General features: G+C 42.8%; 1 protein-coding gene across 1 annotated transcript; it reads right to left on the bottom strand.

Moving 5' to 3' along the window:
* Positions 1-654: 654 nt before the first annotated feature.
* Positions 655-18,776, bottom strand: POLR1B (polymerase (RNA) I polypeptide B, 128kDa). Its single transcript, XM_009705262.1, has 14 exons — positions 18,723-18,776; positions 16,610-16,756; positions 15,487-15,619; positions 14,328-14,464; positions 12,562-12,785; positions 10,661-10,832; positions 9,057-9,228; positions 7,964-8,245; positions 7,242-7,375; positions 6,644-6,814; positions 5,856-6,012; positions 4,392-4,588; positions 3,738-3,991; positions 655-1,534 (listed from the first exon to the last, which is right to left on the bottom strand). Exons 2-14 carry the CDS (start codon positions 16,727-16,729, stop codon positions 655-657), a joined length of 3,033 nt encoding a protein of 1,010 aa, XP_009703564.1. The 5' UTR covers positions 16,730-16,756; positions 18,723-18,776.
* Between the last annotated feature and the right edge of the window lie 8 nt (positions 18,777-18,784).

Raw genomic sequence — 18,784 nt, 5'->3', positions numbered from 1 at the left:
AAGCAACCCGCACCGCAGCGCCGCACAAGGCCAGGTGCTGGGCTCGGTGACACCAAATCCTCCCAGGACAGGCCTGGCGTGGCCACCTTCGTCTCTTGTGGTCAAGGCTGCAGCTTCATGCAGTGGAACTCCGTGCCACCTTCTTCTTCATGAGTTTTAAGGCATACGTATTGAAATAAAGCAAAACAAAACATGTCCAATCACTTTAACACGTACCCATCATTAAGGCATACGCTTTTGTAAGGATTTTTCTTCAAAACCCAAAATTTTTCTCCTCTTCTCATCATTTCCAGCATTCACTTCATGCTGTTTTATGACCTCTTCATCTTTGCAGCTGCAGCCAGCACTCGGAGAACGAAGAACCATCCCTGGCTCTCGACCCAGCCGCTTGGTGGGAGTGGTGATATTGCTTCATTTCCATACACCACATCTCCATAGCTCAGCCATCCTTTAGGAAGTGCAAACTTCAACAGAGCCGCATTTCCTCGCCATACAGGCGACCGTCCCCTCTCAATACAAACATCAAATTAATCTTGCAAACGTTTGAAGAACCTGAGCACTGACTTAACGCTTGACACCCACAGGGGGTAAAGGCAGGACTGACACCTAGCTTCCTCTCTCTCAGCAGCAGCATTGTCGTGCCTGACAACAGAGCTATTCCACGTTGAGCTTTGTTTTTATATTCATGGCTGCCAGCTCCGCCACAAAGTAACGGAAGACGTGGGGCACAGGGACAACCTCGATCGTGTCCACCTTGCTGCAGACAGAGCAGGAGTACCTTCTGTTGCTTATCGCAGAGGAGTGCGGTGGTTTCTCCAGCACAGGAGACGTCATGCTGCCACAGCTCATGCAGGCATAGGCTATGGAGCCATCTGAGCAGTTGAACAGACGGTCCTGAAGCAAGAAAGACGTGCCGTGAGCCAGCAAAGCGTCACGCTCCATCTCACCAAAGCGAATCCCACCTTCCACGTTCCTCCCCTTGACAGGCTGGTTGGTGAGAGAGTCTCGAGGCCCCGTCGTCCTCACCTGGAACTTGTCTGAGACCATGTGGCGCAGGCGCTGATAGTACACCACTCCCACAAAGATCTCCGCCTCCAGCTCCAGACCGCTGATACCACTGTACATCTTTTCCGTTCCAAAGTAGTTATAACCTGCGCTCACTAAAGTCTCACCGAAGTATTTCAAAGCAGAGTTCTTCTCCGTGAAGGTGAAGGGAGTGGCATCGTAGGAGACACCGTGCAGTGCCGCCGACTTCCCTGCCATGCTCTCGATTAACATCCCAATGGTCATACGGGAGGGAAAGCCGTGAGGATTGAAGAGGATGTCTGGAACCATCCCGTTCTCCGTAAAAGGCATATCGTCAATTGGCCAGAGCTGGCTCAGGATACCTTTCTGTCCGTGACGACTCGCAAATTTGTCTCCAACAGTTGGATTTCGGGGAACCCTCACAGTGATGCAAGCCTTCTTGAATTTTCCGGTGCCACGGTCATTACTGCATAACCTGACGTTGTCTACAATGCCCATTTCCTTATTCCTGTGTAGGTGGAAAAAACAATCACAGCAAAGGTGTCAGGTGTGCTACTGATTTTTAGCTAGGAAAGGGAAATGAAGGAAAAAAACCCACACCACTTGATAAGTCTCATAAAATGCCTGGAGGCAGCTGGGGACCACCACCGTTCTTGAACAGTACTATTCGGTAATGAGGGAAATCAGACTGCGTTAAGAGTTAAGGCAGGGAAGCAATACAGCAGCATCACAAAAGTGCCATGCATTTGCTTTTTCTTATACTAGCAGCACAGCTACAACTTTCAGGTGATCAGGTAACATGCCACCCACAATTTAAAATAAAGATCATTTAAACCCGGTTCATCTGTATTGCACTTCATCTGACAAACTGCATCCCAGTGCCATTTGTTTTGCCTTAAGGAAGCAGTCCCTCTCCCTACCCCCTAATAAATTCACACCAGCTTGGTGGGATACCAAAAGAAAGAACCAGGTTCAATGCAAAGCAAGAGAGGAAAGTTCAGAGCAGGAAGGGAAGGCACAGTGTGAGCTGAGAGCGCTTTGCTAACAAGTGCCTTGTTCGGGGGTGTGCTGCTTCTCCAGATGAGCCCTCAGCCTCCTGTTCCACATGCTTACACATCTGCTGCAGGCTTAACAATTATTACAGGGCTTTCAGCCCCAAACTCTCCACTCGTTTTGGAGACGACAGCTAAGGAATAAATACCTTTTGTCCCATGTTAAGACAAGGTTACTTTTCTTCTTCTCCTTTGAAGTCCTACTGAACACAGTGTTTGCAGAAGGCCTGTACCTAAGTTTAGGTTCTGTTTCAAAGCTATGATTTTGCTGTGTCCAAATGCAACCAGGGCCATCACCCAAAACCAACCAAATAACCCTGTGCTTCATAAGTCTCTTCCAAGCTTGTTTGAACTTCTGAAGTCAAAGCCTCTGTCCTCCCTCTCTTCCAAGCCATGCAAAAGATCTAGCAGTGTATACAGCACTTAGGACAGTAGGGAGAACTCCCTCTTAAGGGCCCTGGGTCCCTGGGGCAAATTAGGGGCAGGAGCCAACATAGAGAACTGGCAACCTCCTCTCTTTGTAGGAACCTAAATTATTATCTGATTTGGACCAAGAATGAACAAAAGCTGAATGGTACAGAGGTAAAATGCCTTCGTAGGCAGGCTGGCATGAGAGCTGGAGAGCAGGAGCATGGGGTGGGAGAGCCAAAGAGAGCTCCACAGGTGCAAGGACAAGGCTGAGCTCACAGATCCCCATGACCACGTGCTGAACCTCTTAGCCCTGCTCTACAACTAGGATGTCTAATCCTCCGAGTCCACACCAGTGTCCCCAGTGCAGCTAAGGCACCATCCATTATAGAGTAATAAATGATGGCTTTCCCAGTTAACGCCAGTTACTGTGTTACCCAAGTGCTTCTCAAACTAATTCACCTTCACATGTGAATTAACTACACAGCATTATCCTCACTCTGTCGATGCTGTAAGAGAGACACTGCCTGAAGCTGTATGGACAACTGGGAGTGCAGGATGCATTTTAAAATACCAGTTTTTGTAAATGTTTTTGCTTCCCTTTCCTGAAAGAATTAAGAGGATTTTAATGAAAGCCTCAGCAGCCTTCTCTCTTTCAACTGAAGTTCAAAAATCTTACAAAACTTATCCTCGAAATATTCCAGGGGGAGGGAGGGGTGTAGTTGACACTTGTTAATGTTCTAGCAGTTTGGGAGATGCAATGTTAATAAAAATGCTGTTTGAACCCCTAATCCTGTAACAACTTTGCTTACAAAGCTTTCTGGCAAGTCTCTGGGACCAGGCACTTTGTTTTGTTTTTCTGTTTGGTGTTTCTTTGGGTTTTTTAGCCAGAACACCTTATGCGAGTCGATTAACAAAAGGCTACAGAAAATGACTATGGGGGGGTGGCAGAGGAACAGTCCTTGCGAGGCAGCAAAACATTTCTGCAAGCTTTTTTTATCAGCCTCAGATTCTCCTCCTGGGGTAAGTCAGGCTCTGCAGCATACACTGGCTTAGAGAAAAGTCACGATACATGCATGGGAGTCACCTACAACATGAACTTCATGTGCTCTCTTGTCAAGACATGGATACTATCACATGAGGAGAAAAGAGAACACCCGGAGGAAAAGATACTGCAGCTCATCAGGGCCAAGTGCTCTCAGACTGCTCACCACCGGGCTTGTGGAGCCAGGTGGGACAAGCTGTACTTACGGATAGTACACAGTGAAGGTCTCCCCTGTGTTGAGGTTCATGAAGCTGTAGAAGGGGTCCCCAGGTTGCAGGACAGAGCCAACAAAAGGCAGTCCGTCGGCATCCAACTTTTCTGTAACATTTGGATCACCAGGCCTGACGCCAAATACTAAATTATCGCCTGCCTTGCTGGCTTTAAGGGAAAGGTCAATGCTCTCCACCTTGATAACGCTTCCATAGGCAAACCCTCTCTGCCAGGAGGATTTGTTCACAATCTAAAAAGAAGAAACAAACGTCTGCTAAAGACTGGGTAATAATTTCAACAAAGAAAGCACTTCCATTCCAATCTGATGCTTAGCTTTTTAATATTGCCTTCCTAAACAAAGCCTCCCAGCAAGTCACTGTTCCAAAAGGCCCAAACCTCCTGTAACCCCAGTATTTTTCAATGCTGGAAGCCCACTGTCTTGCACAAGGGAGCTCAGCTGTACTCAGTACCTCCAGCATTACCTCTGGTAACAACATGTAACCGCTGTGTTCCTATATCTGCCCTAACAGAGTCTGTGGACCAGCAGGAGGAGGAAACTGGCTCTTCTCAGCTAGGTACCACCCTTCTTCCCAGTCCCCCACATCAAATTCCTTCACAGGACAACAGGATTTCTCCTTTTGGTGGCTTACCATTGCATCTTCCATGTCATAGCCACTGTAGGAGATGACAGCCACGACTGAATTGGTGCCGATCGGATAGCTGTCCATACTGTAATAGTCATACATGCTGGGCCGCACCATAGGGCTCTGGGGAGTGTGAAGGCGGTACAGCTTGTTATCTGAGCGATCCTTGTAGTTATAAACTGGAAACCCCATGGTTTGCTTTCCTATAAAGCAAGCAAGAAAGCTGGATTTATTCTGGATCAATTCAAAGTTAATCTATGTTTCATCCTCCATGTATCCTGTTAAGAAGAAAGCTAGGAATACTTACCATTTAGAGCAATTATCAATCTTAAACCCCTTGGAATTTAGTAATTGCCCTAAGTCCAGCTATAAAAGTTTCTATGAACCACAACACTCAATTCCTTTCACAGCGTTTCATAAGGACTATTTGTAATCTTGTCTCTTTTCTGCAATTTCAAAATCTCCAATAAGGTTGGTGTGGTGTTTTTTTAGTTTTGTTTGGTTGGTTTTTTGGTTCCTCTCCCCAGTTTCCCATAGTGAGGCACACCTTATATATTTGCAGGCCAAAAAGCGTTTGCTTCTGCAGTATAAATACACTGGCAAGGAAAACAAGTTTTTAACATAGTCACATTGGTACTTTCAGAAAAGTATGAAAAAGTGGTAGTGTTTTAAGGGCATCTTTCTGATAAGATTGTCAGAAGAAGCGTAATATGCTAGCGATGCTATCAAGGTAATGAGACCTGCTCTCTTGAAGTCCCTACCCACACACTTTCTCTTAGCCTGCCTTTTTTTTTTTGTTTTTAAAAAAAAAGTTTCTTGCACATCACTTACACCTCAGCTGATCGAAACCCCACTACTATCTCTATTCAGACAACCAAATAAATCAATTTAAATCTTTGACAAATAGTTGTCAGAAAAAAACCCCACCCTGCTGCCACAGGGCTGTATTACTCTCTTGCAACAGACGCCTAGCAAGTGTCCTCTCAACAGCTGCAGTGTCAAGACAGCAGTTGCTCACTGGAAACAGGTAGCAAGGAAACCTCACGCTAACTACTGCAGAACATCTCCTGTAGCTACCAGTCAGAAGCAGGTTAACCTCTGTCGGTTGTGGGGATGAGAGGACTGTCAGCATCACAGTTATCAGACACTAACACCACCAAAGAGCTGGTGCAGTGCTCTTTGCTTGTCTATATAAACAACATCAAATTAAGAAAAAAACAAACAAACAAAACTTACTAAAGGCTTAATGAAGGCAACATGAGTGCAACAACCTAGAACTGCCCACCAGAAGGGAGCCAGGATGATAAACTTGACTTAATTTACTCTGCCGTGAGAAAAACGGCTGTTCATCAACCTCAATGTTGAAACAACAGCTGGAAAGAGCTGTTATTTGGGAATGTGGGAAGACACACTGGAATAGACATGCGAGAGATTTTGTTTTCCCCCAGCACTAGGTACTACAGCACTTACCCATCTGGCACTGGTACATGTTTCGTGGACTTTGGTTGTGGTCAGAGAAGGGGATGAGGTTGGCCACCACACTCAGAATGCTGTGAGGGAAGAGCTCCTGGTGAGTGGTTGTTCCGGGCACCACCTCTGACTCCAGGGAGGCCACGTTCATGAAGACCTGCAAGCATTAAATTGGACAACACTTATTCGCTTCCTTCTTTTAAAGGGAAAGAAGCAAAACAAAGCTGCCTCCGATGTCTTTTTATCCATTTCAGTTTCCGCTGCGGTCATTGTCTGCACCTTAGTGTATTAGCAGGCAAGAAAACTATCAGACAGCTGTTAAACTACCTTTAACAACCACAGACCAACTGCACAGAAAGCAAGTCTGGAAATAGAAAACTGCAGTAACATGTCCCCATTCCTGTCTCCCATTTTAATTGTTCCAAACAGTCAAGCTCCCCAGCAATCCACTGCTTGGCTGCCCATGGGCAATTTGGAGAACGTGATGTAACACAAGATGAGACAGTACACACAAGACAGCAAGACTTCACCTCAAAAACTTCACTAAGGTTATACTGAGAACATATTTCAGTATCTCAAAAAGATCCTTACAGTCCATCTAAGACATTTCATGGAAACCAATTAACAGGAGGTGAAAAAAACGTTTTGCCACATATTCTAGCTCTTCTACACAAGCTCCCTATGTCCCATCCTCAGCTCTTTTCACAAATATTTTCCAAAACATTGTTTTTGATGCCGGGTACCTCTGTAATACTCAGAGCTTTATAAAGGAAATATGGAAACCTCACCTGTTCCAGAGTACCAATCCATTCCTTTCTTCCATAGAACAGGTTTCTGACAGGCCGCACCATCCGGCAAGGGGTAGTAAAAATGAACAATCCAGGATACAGACTGGGTTTTCCTGTCATTGGGATAAGGACCACTTCGGCCCGTGCAGGAAATCTCTTCTTTTGTGTTATCTGTTTGTGCAAAGAAACACCAATTTAGAAACACAAACCAACACTGGTTTAGTTAAGCTGCATCCAACAGGCTATATAATGAAAACGCCAATCACTGGTGTAGCTACCAAGATAAAATGGTGGAGAAAAGATTTTAAAAATACTTCTAGAAAAATCTCCACCAAGAAAAGGACAGAATTTGTCTATCTTCCCTTTCTCAGGCAAAAAAGTTCTTCCAAAAATGATGATTTCATAAACCAGACCAAAGATACAGATACAAACAAGAAAAACAGAAAAGCCCATTCCAATACTAACATACAGCCAAAGATAACTTATTGGGTCAGACTGAAATAAAATAAAAAAAGTTTAAAAAAAGTTTCAAACATGCCTATTTTTGACCACTGCATATTGAGGATGTTTAGCTAAGAAACATTTTAAGCAAGACAACCTTGAAACAGCGGAGGTTTTCTGCAATCTCAGGAGCCAGCTCCCGCTCTACCCAGCCCACCACAGAGCCGTCCAACACAACTCTGTAACACTCTGCATAAGGCTTGCTTGGAGTTGCATCAATGGGGGTGACACCTGTGAGAAGAGGGGGTTGGTAGAAGGAACAGCCAAAACCAAACAAAACACAGAAATTATTCCTGCAGGAAGCCTCAATCCACACCAAAAAGCTTTCTGAGACATCAAAAAATTCAGACCTACAGGGCAAAGCTGTAGATTACTCAATGGAAAATATAAAACATGCACAACTAAGAATGCCATTCCCCTCCCCATTTTTCTAATTGAAATAAGGATTCCCATTATTGTGGTAGTCACAAGTGAGCTGCAATTTAATTGAAGTCACCAGGACCATTAGAAAGTCACTGTTTAGTCCAATTTCTTAGAGCTTGTACTGTGCTATTCCTTGGGCTTAAGTGAACATCTTCGCTCTAAGAAACATTTACATTTAACTTTACATTCTCCAAAAGGTTGACACACCTATAAAAGCAACAGGCCACTCGCCACTAAGTAGAAGCACAGTAAGTACAGGTTTAACTTGATTTCATCTTCTCAAGTTAACAGTGTACAGTGATGTTACCTGGAAAACCTTTTCCAGATAGGAGTTTGCAGGGCAGAAAGGTAAAAAGGAAGACCGCTTCATTAAACGATCAAGCCAGTAAAACATACCTAGGGAACATAACAAAGGTGGAATGTCTGTCACAGGCACCATCTCTGTCACTATTTCACACACAGCTGTCATGTGGTTCATCAGTCCGCAGGGTTCTCCATCTGGGGTGTCCACAGGGCACAGGAACCCCCAGGATTCGGGCAGCAGCTTGCGGACGGTTGTAGTTCTCATCTGGGAAAACGCTGCCCCTCTGTGTATGCAGCGGAAGTGGGAAAGGTAGCGAATGAAATTCAGCTTGTCTCCCACCACACACAGACCGCTGTCCTGTAACATGCCCAGGCCTTGGGAACAAAATTGAGATGTATGTCAGGACATCATCCAGCTTTAACAAATAAAGTATGATGTTACAAGGCAGCTTCTTATTTTTCACTGACAAGCCCTAAAGATGCTCACACAGGATGCCAACAACAGAAGGCACATGTGCTGTTGCCTGTGGACAGGCAACTCAGTGACCAGTAAGATGGCCTAGAGACTTTAAATTCCAAGTTATTGCTTCAAATCCAACTCCTTTTAGAAATACGTGAAAGTCGCTCCCAGTGAAACGACTTGGGGATTTGCAGCTGGTACTTTTTACTGAAATTCTGTAGCTTTCTAATCTCATTTCACTTTCCAGTGGGCATTCCATTACAACATCACACTAGACACTTCAGGGAAGCACCGGGTAAGTTTGAAATATACCTTAGCGAAGCAGTTTCTCTCCATTTAAGCTCACCTGACCAATGGGGCAGTCCTGATAAACAAATGCCCCTTCTCTGTCCTACACTGCACCTTCTAAGAAGAAATAGTCTTTGGGAAAACAAATCAAAATACGGTTACTGTTTTGGACAACGCTAAATTTAGTTTCAAGTATTTATCTGGGTAGAGGCTTTGCTTTAATAACTAACCTGTTTTAGACCATGCATAAAGTCTATGCTTGAAGAGAAATCTTGCTTTTCTCCTCAACTATCCCTTTCCTCAAACCACTTTCATTAATTCAGTCACAGTGTACAAGGTCTGCATACAAGCCATTGTTTTCAGTCAAAAGCTCAGTGTTATGTCGTTTCTCATTCTGTTTAGCAGAAAATAAAAGGCTTCGTAAGTCTGAAGATTTACCGGTTTTGGATCGCAGGTTACCAGTTGCAAGAAGATATTCAAATGGATTGCTAAAGTCTGTTGCCAGGCTGAATGCCTTCATCAAGCTGTCTGCATTTATGCTGATATCTGCCTTTTCTGTTCTTTTCTCCAAAACAAACTTAACAGATTGCAACCAGCTTTCAAGCCTCTCCTACGGTTTAAAAGAGAGAGATTTCAATTTAAAACAGGAAAACAAAGGCTCAAATTAGAACTTCACATCAGTTGCACGTGCCACAGAAATCCTCTGAAATCAGCAAGATGGACAACCTGTAGTGAACTGACAGTTTTCCAGCCATATTTCCTACACGGACTTCATTTTATCAAAACACTGACAGTATCATGTCAACACAGATCTTCAAGGAAAATACCCATCCAACAGCTTAGTAATCACTTCCACCCAGACGGGTAATGAATCTGGCAAAGTACAATAACAGAATTTCGTAAAAACCAAACAAAACCCAAAGCAGAAGTTGTATCTATATTCTGACCACAAGGATAACTCCACTGATTAGCCTGCTAAATACAGTCCTGAAGTAAAACCACATGACAAAGTTAAGTTTAGATACCAAAACCTGAAGGCCATGGACACACGGTATTTAAATGTTGCTGAGACAATCTGAGATAGTGGATTGGATTTTCATTTTAACTGTAATTTTAGCACTAAAATCCTTCACAGAACTCACTTCTTATTTTATTTCTAAACTCACTGAACCCAATCAAGTAGTCAAGAGGTTTTAGTAATCTTTCAATAAAACAATGCTAAAGAAAATTTTGGCTAAAATGGAAAAGAAAGGTTAAAAAAAAGAGTTCTCTAATAACTCAGGGAAGTATCTTTACTTGGGGATGGGAATTACTATTCCACAACGATCTTCATGGGACAGTCAAGCTTCTGAACGGGAATACTTTCCTCCCAGCATCCTAAAATAAGGAATCCCTAGAAATAAACTGAATTCATATTGAATTGGAATAGATTAGGAAACCGCATTTTTACATCACCAGTAATAAATTAACTGCGTCAGAAGCATGCTATCAACTTCCTGATCCATAAAGGAATCTAGAAATGGGAGAGTGATGAAAACATCATGAATCATCACTTTTGGAAGACGGGGGGGTGGGGGGTGGGCAGTTACTTTCTTGCCCATTTGCCATGTGAAACAGCAGCAATACCACCACAAGGCAGATCTTTACCACTCCCACATCCATTGATACTACAGAATCTATTGATACAACAGAAGCATGCTGTTTCAAAACCCTCTTCCAACACCAGAAGGATCGGCATTCCTCCTTCCTCAGACTCCCACCTGAACGGGACACTTTCATTTGCTCTGGAAGGCTACGAACCTCTTTATTCCAGGTTTTGTACAGGCTTTTCTTCAGCGTATTTAGTACCCTATACTGAGACAGCCAAGTCTTCCTCAACTACACTGCCTGGTTACGCTACATCCAGCACTCTCTCAGCCTTCACAGCACGGTCAGGCTCCCCAGTCTTCAGTATGGCTCCTGCACTTCTGTCACCACGGTCACTGCAGGGTCTGGACTGGATGAGCATGACATTCACAGGCTTAAACCCCTTAAGACCTTACCTTTAAGAACATAAGGAAAAGCTGGCCTGCGGTAAGCACTTCTTGATTCATCAGACTGTCTGGATTATCCTCCATGCACTTCCCTTTGGCAAAAGCATACAGTTTTTGGGTCATCATACAGAGCAGGTAGAACTTTTCAGTTCTGTTTGTCAGGTGTATGCAGATACACTTGCTGGAGGAAGAGGAAGGAGAACAACTAAGAGTGCGTCTTTGTGCTAGCTGTTCTTCAAGCTTCTCCTAAATAAGCACAAACCAAATTTTTTGGCTAAAAAGCCTGACAAGGCACAAGCTTTTCCAGGTGCTTTTAGCTTTATATGAGAGTTCCAAGATATAATAATAAAAAAACCCCAAATTATCAACTCGTCTTTTTAAGGGGCTAGTTTCGTTAAGGATATACCTGGTTGATTAGATGAAGGTGAACCTTGTGAAAGATTGATTTTACACACTCCCACATTAGACATGGTTATAAGTATAGAGTTTATACAAATAGGTATTTGAGTCAGGACCTCAGATGAGGTTTGCATGTTATTTTACAGTATCTATGACACCAATCACATACAGGCCTATATCCACATACATGCAACCCACCCCAAATCTGAGCTGGAAACTAGCAGCAAACAATGAAACATTTCTTTTAACACTATCAGTGTCCTGCCACAGAAAGTCCAAATCTCCACTGCTATCCACCCATGTGTGGAAAACTGTGGACTCAACAACACTCTAGCACAAGCACAAAGGAAAGCCACACCTAATTCCCACTAAAGTTGAGGGACTGCTTTCCAAGACAGTTCAAATGACTTGCTCTCCAAGACACAAGTGCAATAGTCTTCCATCAGCGCACAAGGATTTTTTTTTTCAGCTTTTCACTTCTGCTCTACATCACCTGCTACTGAAGCCTTCACAACTCCACTGCAAAGCAAGATAAAACTCCAAAGTTCTTGTCCAGGTAAGTTACAGTTCCAGCACTCTTACATACAGGGCACATCCCAATTAATGTTCTCACTATTCCTCCTCTTCTATCTCCTCAGCTGAGGCAAACAAGGTGTACAGAACATATCAGAGGAAAAGAAAAAAAAAACAACACACAAACAAAGCACCCACCAGAATATTCAGAAAATCAGAGTCATTCCAACCTGCTTGAAATTATCCACTCACATTTCTCAGTACAAAGTTCTGTGCTTCCAGCTGATCTATGGACTTTTAAGTGCCCCTCTGAAACACTTGCAGGCTCCCTTTGTGTTTCCAGCCACATGACCACCCCCTATTTATAAGTACTCAAGGATCTGGGCATCCCAAATGATCCTCTTCATGTGCTAAAAAGCCTCTCAAAGATCAAACACCTACTTTACCAGAAAAATAAATTATTTAATTGAATGCCTGTCACACTGACAGTCTCAAAGAGGGCTCTTCCATTCCTTTCTAACTTATTCCATGGAAGAAGCCAGATTTTAAAGCATCTAATTTCTACCATTTTAAAAGATAAATTAATTCTCATCACAGTTGCCAACGAATGTGTGAAACTGATAAAGTGCCACAAACTGCAGTATTTCTGTTCAGCAAATACAGCCTCGAAAAGTCACAGACCTAGCTTTAACCTTCTCCTCCTTAATCTTTGTTTTTTTTAGAAAAATCACATCTAAATAACAACCAATACCCTCTCCTGAAACCCTTTCGCAGATACTTGTGTCAAGCCATTAAAATACGTATTTCTGAACACCACAAATACAGATTATTAAAATATCCTGGAGTCCCATCAAAAACTGGCCACTGGCTATCGTTTTATAAATGCACGTGAAAACTATAACAAAGTGTGATGTAATATGGCAGAGTGCTCTTAAATCTGCCCGTAATTTCAATACAATTACACCGAATCACACACTCGTACATGTATGCATACATACTCCAAAATGAGATCTGCAGCCTGTTTGTTGCTGTACCACTCAGGAAGGTTAAGTTTTATTCTGAAGCTCTTTCCCAAGTATTCGAGAACACTTTGCTGTGTAAAACAGCCTGCATCCATTACTGCTCTCATCATCTCAGTGACGCAGTTCACATAAAAGGTGTCATCTTCCTTTTCTTTGACCAACTCTTCAAAAATCTGGTAGTCTGGGAAATTAACTAATGCCTGAAAGACAGAAGTGTATCAGATCAGGAAAACAAAGTCATGGCAAAATCTGTCCATAAAACGTAGCAAAAGAACTAGGGCACTCCACTGAGTCAGGTTTTCAGTCCTCTGAAAATACCCTTCCACCATGCAAACTGAAAAATACTGTGGGGTTGAGGTGCTTAAGAGAATAACGTAGAGGATGAATACAGAGGTACTCCCAATCCAATGAGACCCTTGGAAAAAACCAAACTTGCACCCTCTAAATTAATAGGCTTCTTTTGTTTAGGTAAGATTACTAATACCTTTACAGAGTGAGCTCAGAAACAGGAATTTAATTCACCATTGTCTCAAGCTGCTACTTATTCTCATGCAAACCAAAAGGCAATTTAGCCTTTTGATGAAGGCTATTAAAACAAATTCATTTCAGTTTCAGCACTTCATATACTAAAGCTCATATTTGAATCCAGTGTTCTTAGCTCTTGGTGTTATAATGGTTTCCTAGTTGTTTCTTTATGTCAGGGTGAAGCAAATATGTTGTCTACCAATGACTTCAGTCTGCTGGACGGGCCACAGCAAACCAGTACAGAACTGAACTTGACTGATGCAGGGGGGCATACAAACCCACAGAGACTGACTACTTACAGAAGAATTAGAACTTCAGACAACATAGCCTGCTTATCTGGAGACCTCATGAGCTACCAGAAAGTCAGTACAATTCCTTTGCATATTAAAACAACAGGTAATCAGCTACTTTTGGTAACTACTTTTGTCGAGACAAAAGTTGAAGAAAAGCATGGAAGAAGAAATGAAACACATTATGTGAAAGCAACATGAATACAACAGATTGAAAGAAGATACTAAATCACTGAGGCCGATTTACATGATGCTTCCATCATGTAGTGCCACAGGCTGCCAATTTGCTCTAACACCTAGCTGCTGTAGGTAAAATACATGGCTGAAGTACTCTGGCTCTGCTATTACAGAAGGCATGCTTTTAGAGGAGAATTTTAAAAGTCTTGGCTCAAGTAAAACTTTTCCCTGCTATCCAAAAAACAGTTTACATCCATCAAATGTGCTCAAACAGATCCTTCCAGATCTTCATTGCTTCCAGTTCCAATTAGAAACAGCATTTTATTTTTCTCCTTAGAAAAAAGCCAGTGCACTGGTTTACTTTTAGATGAGACAACCCGATTTTAATGATTAATGTTGTTCACTCCCTGAACACTCAGCTGTCATTCTGTTTTAAAAAGATTCCCGAGATCTTTCACATTAGGTGGCAAACTCTTACACCCTCAAGAGCTATTATTCATCCACAGCGTTTGTCAGCAAAACCCCATGAAACCTTTGCATAACTCTCCCCTCTCTTGACCCTGCACACACTTCTGCTGCTGCAGCAGAATGTTACATCACAGCCATAGGCTCGGTTGGACTACAGGTCTTCAGCCAGGATGACTGAAAATACTTAATATGGAATTATCTGCTCCTCATTACTTAAATAAAAATGCTTAGCAAAACTTCTGTATTTATTCAACACAGAAAGCATGAGCATTAGTTGTTTACCTTCAGAAGAAATCCCAAGGGAAGGAAGAACAACTCTTTCTGAAAAATGAAATTCACCATGACACAGCCATTTTCCAAGTAGTGAAGGTTCATATTTATTGCAGTGTGCTCATCCTTAACACAGTGCATCACTACTCCTGCAAAAATTAACACAAGCAAAGACCAAGGCGAGTTGTACAAAACCAACTGGCTGCATTGCTGGGATGCGCCCCAGCAGGCGCGAGACAACTCGTGAGAGAAACTTTAGCACTTTGTGGTTGAGAACATGAGGCAGATCACTAGTTTCAGCTTCAGTCTCCCATTTCAAATAAATACACCAGCTCAATTCAGTTCTTAGTGGACAATGTCTCAGGACAGCCAACACACTTGCTAAGAGGCTTGGAAGATGCACACAGTTTTTAAGGCAGGGAAAGCCCCAACTATTCTGTCTGTAACCTTAGGTTACACAAGTACTCTTCCTAATCGCACTCTGGGTCAAGTTTTCACATCTCTGTGTTTGGGTGGTACTGCTGAAGCAGTGTTTCCAGGTCCTGTCCCATGCTATCCACTTCAGGACAAAGAAAAATAAAACAGATGGGACTGTTTAAACTTGCACTGCCTCAAAATAAATTAATGTGGAATTACAGCATGTGCTCAAGCATGACGGTCCAGTCAAATCAGCAGCTGGTAACACCCGAGTTTAACACTGTAACTTTTCTGGTTTAATTAAATTTTAAACTCGTTTTACTGAGTATACATGACAAAGGTATGGGACAGCCAAGAAGCTCGTTAATCTGCTTCATGTAAATTAAATCTCTCATCTCGAAGTATGGATAAACAAAATCAATGAAACAAGTTCAGCAGTTTACACTGACTTCTACTGAAGGTAGGGCTTTAGTTACACCTTCCACGTAACAAAAGTTTACGTGTACTGTGAAGCCTGGGATACCATGTCCTCGCTCAGCACGGGCGGCTCAGACAGCTCCCACGAGGCCAGCACCTACCTCAAGCTTGTTCCGTTATGGTGGTGTTGACCCTTTATTTTTATATGTAGCAAAAAACATCAACATTACACAATGTCTACACCAAAACAAATTACCAGAAGACAGCTATAGATGGTCACTCCCATTTGTCCTCATGTAATTACTAGCAGGATGCTGCAGGAAACAGTTCAGCTTACCATACTCTGTGAAACCAAGGCCTCTGTTTTTCCATTTGTGTCTTGTCATTGCCAGAGGGAAATTTCGCCTGGGCATGATCAGCATCCTAATAACTTTCTCTAAGCCATTAATTATAAAGTAGCCTCCCATTTCCTGGAAGAAGAAGAAAAATAATTTTAATGTGCTTAGAAATTCATAACTCAGCATTTTAAGTAAAAGACAAAAATGCCTGTAATATACGTTAACAAACAATTAATGTTTTGACTATGAAACACATAGCAAGACATACGTTTCAGCACTGCATTTGGAAAGGCTGCACTCCTTGCCACTGACTATTAAGTCTAAATGTAGCAGAGTGCAAGGAAAGGGATGCATGTTCCACAATTTAAAGGAAGAAAGAAGAAAAAAACCAAAACTAAAAACCTGTGTGATCAACTGAACAGCTTTGAAGAGCAGACAATAACTATTTTTTTAATAAATACTTTAAAGTTCTCATTTTGAGTTTATAAACCAGAGGGATCTTCAGTGCAGAAAACCTCTTTCTGCTCACATATAAGCTTAACATTGGTAAATTTATAGCTCCCCAAACAGTATGCCATTAGGCAAAAAGTGTTTCAGCAGCGAGTAATACTACGAATGAAGGTACAAGCGGTATACTAAGGGTGCAGAAACGGTATGCCATTGTAGATTTTCTTTCATAGTTTGCTCACTCTTTCTGTGAGCGCAAAATACGGCACTAAATAATACTCTCTTCAAATCCCCACAGCTGACATGCTGCTGGGGAGATGAGGAAAAAGCTGCAGAAGACAACTGAGAATGAAAATGTCTCTTTCAACACCTGTTTTCCAAACCTTTGTCTCCACAGAGGCCCACTCACAACTACACAGCCTCAGTTACCAGTAAGCAAACGTATACTGGAACTGTAGGTTATCGGCACCAAAGAAATCCCTATATTCAAAGACAGTTGTGACTACAAATTTTTCAAGGTGCTGGATGGAACCACCATAAATAGGATACACTCAGAGAAAATAACAAGTCAAACTTGAAATAAAATACAAATGCTCAAGTTCTGTAAAGAGAAGCTGGCCTGAGATACTGCTCATGTAAAATGCAGATTTTCCTGACCCACAAAATCCCCGTTACCTCTTCCTCCTCATGGTGCTGTATGAGCTCTTGTGGAGAAAGATTATAGAGGTTGCACAACTTGGACTTCACCATGATTGGAATATACCCCAGGAGATGTTTAATAGTCCCTTGTGGCATGCCATTCACTGACCAGCTGATGTCAGCCTAAAATGACACAATGCAAACAGTGAGCAAATTAAGTTGCCCTTTTAATCTTTCCTGCCATCTTAACTATACGTTTAATACAACCACAATCTGTTTACCAAAATTCTATCACTGTAAAACAGTAATAATAATAAAAAGCAGAACTAGTAGATACATGCATAAAGATTACTCCATGGGAAACAGTCAACATGGGTTTACAGAAGAAAAATCATCTAAGTCTAGAACTAGGTAAAGAAGCTGCTAGTAGAGTGAACAAAGCTGATACAATCTACTTTGCCTTTCAGACCCTCCAACAGAGCAGCCTAAATAAAAAAGGCAGCCACAGGATATGAAAGGAAACCTCAGTTTACAAACAGTTAAAAGTAGAAGAAAACAGAAACTGCTCAATGAAAGGACACCCACACCACAAGCCTGCAGAGAGATCTTTCCTAAGACTTGTTCACTTAAGGTGTTCACGAGTGATCTCAAAAGCGAGAAAGAAAAGCGTGTGTGAAAGAAAATAATTTAGTTACAATAACAAGAGCTGGCAGTGGGTCTGCAGGACCCCTCGACTGTGAAAAAACAAGCTGAGTTTGCACTGTGGGAGCAAACAATCCTAACTTTATATGCAGAACAACAGGCTTTAGAAGAGCTGCTGCCATGAAGGAAAGAAACACCAGCACTGCAGTACAAAAACATTGGTTCAACACCTGGCAACAGTTAAAAGAGCAAATCGAGTCTTAGGAATTACTAGTAAGGGGATGGGAAATGTTGCTGCACCCTTCTAAATCCACAGTGCAGCCTTATACCAAGACCTCTGCACAGTTCTGGTCTCCAGCTTAAGCAATGACTAAAGGTATGAAGTGGCTCCTGTACAAGCAGACTGGGCTTATGTCTCAGCTTGGGGAAGCAAAAACTGCAGGAAGATTCCAAGGGAAAGGTAAGTGGTTAAACATACATGTGGTGGAAACAGGGAATGATTACACACTGCTTCCTGCTGTGCAGGGGCAGGGAGTGGGAAAGACCAACCAACCTGTCCAAGCACAAGGCAATTACCTTCTCACACAAGGCACAGCAAAATGTTTTGTTCCAACTGTTCCAAACATTTACACGGGTTCAAAAAAAAATAACTAAACAAACAACCATTGGAAAAAAGACAGGAAATAATTCAGGTATGAAAAAGAAAAGCATCTCTAGCTCAGGAGAATCTAGGAGCCACCGGGAACATGGCTGTGAACAATCTGCAACTGCCCCAGTTTCATGTTCAGATAAGATACTGCACTTACAGTTGCTTTTATCACTGTTAGTTGTAATGCTTTGGACAAAGAAAGAAAAAAAAAAAAGCTGAAATTGCAAGCAAGCATTCCCCTGCACAGGTACCTCATGCAAACCTACAGCTCAGACACAATTTTAATAGCAATCAGCAATAGCTGTGCAATCTTTTCACAGTGTGAAGGGAAATATTTGCTGAGGATGCTTCTTCTCAGCAAATTTCGGAGTAATTCAGAAAAATGACGAATGTACGATGTGAACAAGAGGGATTTGTAACTCTGGACTTCCACACTGCTTTTGAAACCTAGATTCCTGCAGAAACAAGATTTGGATTGTCTTGCTCTCAGAGACGACACAGGTCTCCTTCCAGGGCCTTCCAAACTGGCTGGCTGACTGCAAGGCGAATTTGCCAGCACACCAAAGGACACAGGGTCCCGTGGGAAAGAAGGGCAGTGGCGACGGGACCCGTGACAAGCTCGGTTTGAAGGGAAGTTTGCGGAGTGAGCTCATACTTCACCCACGCCAGAGATTCCACGCGGGACAGAGCTCTTCGAAATCCCCCCCGAGGCAGGTGAAAGCGGGAAGAAGTCTTTAACTAAAGCACACTAAAACGCGTGAAGGGCTCGGCTGGCTTTGCTCCCCACGGGAACGGCGACGTGGGGCTACCCCTCGTGACAAGGACACGCGTGGCAGGCAGGCAGGACCGGACACTTACGGCGATTCGGCCGCGGTAGCTGCTGCGGCGGCCGCGGCACTCGGCAGGGAACACCCTCCTCT

Source organism: Cariama cristata, unplaced genomic scaffold (assembly GCF_000690535.1).
Source record: "Cariama cristata isolate BGI_N322 unplaced genomic scaffold, ASM69053v1 scaffold21538, whole genome shotgun sequence".
Lineage (NCBI taxonomy): Eukaryota > Metazoa > Chordata > Aves > Cariamiformes > Cariamidae > Cariama > Cariama cristata.
Note: the sequence above shows the minus strand (reverse complement) of the source record. Positions and strands in the feature narration are given on the sequence as shown.